The sequence below is a fragment of the Vollenhovia emeryi genome, unplaced genomic scaffold (genome assembly GCF_000949405.1).
Source record: "Vollenhovia emeryi isolate VEMERY1.0 unplaced genomic scaffold, V.emery_V1.0 DF947689.1, whole genome shotgun sequence".
Lineage (NCBI taxonomy): Eukaryota > Metazoa > Arthropoda > Insecta > Hymenoptera > Formicidae > Vollenhovia > Vollenhovia emeryi.
In genome coordinates this window covers 1-1,621 of record NW_011958677.1, presented here as the reverse complement: position 1 = coordinate 1,621, position 1,621 = coordinate 1, and the positions used below count along the sequence as shown (strand labels likewise).

At 52.2% G+C, this 1,621-nt stretch overlaps 1 protein-coding gene across 1 annotated transcript; it reads right to left on the bottom strand.

Annotated features, from left to right (window-relative positions):
• Positions 1–4: 4 nt before the first annotated feature.
• On the bottom strand, positions 5–1,463 carry LOC105557792 (keratin-associated protein 10-11-like; the record flags this gene model as incomplete). Its single annotated transcript, XM_012005151.1, has 3 exons — positions 5–335; positions 585–828; positions 911–1,463. Coding segments are annotated over 3 exons (1,128 nt in total), but the record flags the coding sequence as incomplete, so codon positions are not given.
• Between the last annotated feature and the right edge of the window lie 158 nt (positions 1,464–1,621).

The following is a 1,621-nucleotide window of genomic DNA, read 5'->3' as shown; positions in this document are numbered from 1 at the left end:
TCATCTATGCACAACACTGCATATACGATATAATTGAAATGTTATTATTAATTATGGCGGAATTACTTGTAGGTGCCTTTGCCGGGCTTGACGTTTCCACACAGCATACCGATTGCCCGGCCTCCAGCACCATTGTGCACTTGTAGCCTTCGGGGCATGTTTCGTTAGTGGAACAAGTCGCGGCGTTTCCGTCTTGATCGATCAGCGGCGTGCCGAGGATGCAGGGGCTCTTGTAGGTCTTCTTCGGCTTACATTCCGGTTTCGTTAGGCAGAGGAAATCAGGACAGCTGTTCTCCCGCTTTAGGACACATTCTTGCCCCTCGGAGCACGGAAATCTATGAAAATGATAGCTTATAAGCGACACACGTCCGGTGTTAATTCTTTATCTTCAATCTCAACCGAGACGTTTTTAATTTATTACATACATCATTGTAATTTTTATAATTTATAATCGCAGTATAAATATATGTTTTTTTTATCAATAAAAGATAAATAAAAAAAATAGACGAAAAATAATGAACGAATGAAAAAATTGACGAATTTTAGCTGGAAAATGAAGTACTAATTACTGTTACGAGGCTTACCCCTCGCACGGATCGTCGCATTCGCAAGTCGGGCAACCGGAAGCGTCCGTTTTGAAGCCGTACTGGCAAACCTGGGCGCACTGCTGAGCCGTGCAGGACGTCGGAAGCGAGCGCGCCTTGCTTATCGATCTGCAATCAATCTTCTCGGCGGGGCCCATGGAGCCGGATATCTTCCTACCATCGTCGTCCACGCACCAGCAGACGAGGCCGTTTCTCGAGCACTGCCTCGTCTCGAAACCACCATCTGCGCACAATTATTCGGCACTTTAGAAGCCTGACTCGCGAAGAGACGTGCGCGGATCTACCCTCGGCAGCTTCTTCCTCACCTTCCATGCACTGCGGAATGTAGCCGCGACCCTGGCGCTCGGAGACGCTGAGTATCTCGGCGAGCATCCGGTCGCGATGGCACGCGCTGAGGTTTCGGGGTATCGTGCACACGTTACCGCCGCAATTCTTGCTGCCGCAGCACTTTTGCGGCCCGGGGCACTCGAGGTCGTAGCGACAAGCCGGCCCGCACGTGCTCGCCGTCGGCTCTTCCGCGGGGCACGTGCCGGGTCGCTGTAGCTTCACGTTGGAAGGACAGCAGACCCCGTATTCCTGCTTGGGCTCCACCAGACAGCTGTACATCGGCGGACAGGTCGGTTTACCTGGCGTGTCGCCGCAGAGGAACGGCCGCGGCGAGTCGGTGATCTGCAAGGGCTCGCCTGCCGGACAGATTGTTGATAAGGATCTGGTCTTCCGACAGCTGGGTACCGGGGGGCACGGCTCCCGAAAACAACTCACGGCGATTAGCTCGCACGTCTGTCCGGCTCCCGGACAGGTAACGCCGCGACACGGATCCCTGCACTCGCATTTCGGACAGCCGGTGACTTCATCGATCTACGGAGAACGTTTAATAACGGCGTTTGAAAAGCCTTCCTTCGCACCGCAAATCAACAATAGCTGCTTTCCTTTTACACTCGAGCGATACTGAGTCACTCAGTTATGTATCTTATACTCAGATATGACGTCATTAATGTGAGTCTATTAGACTCACT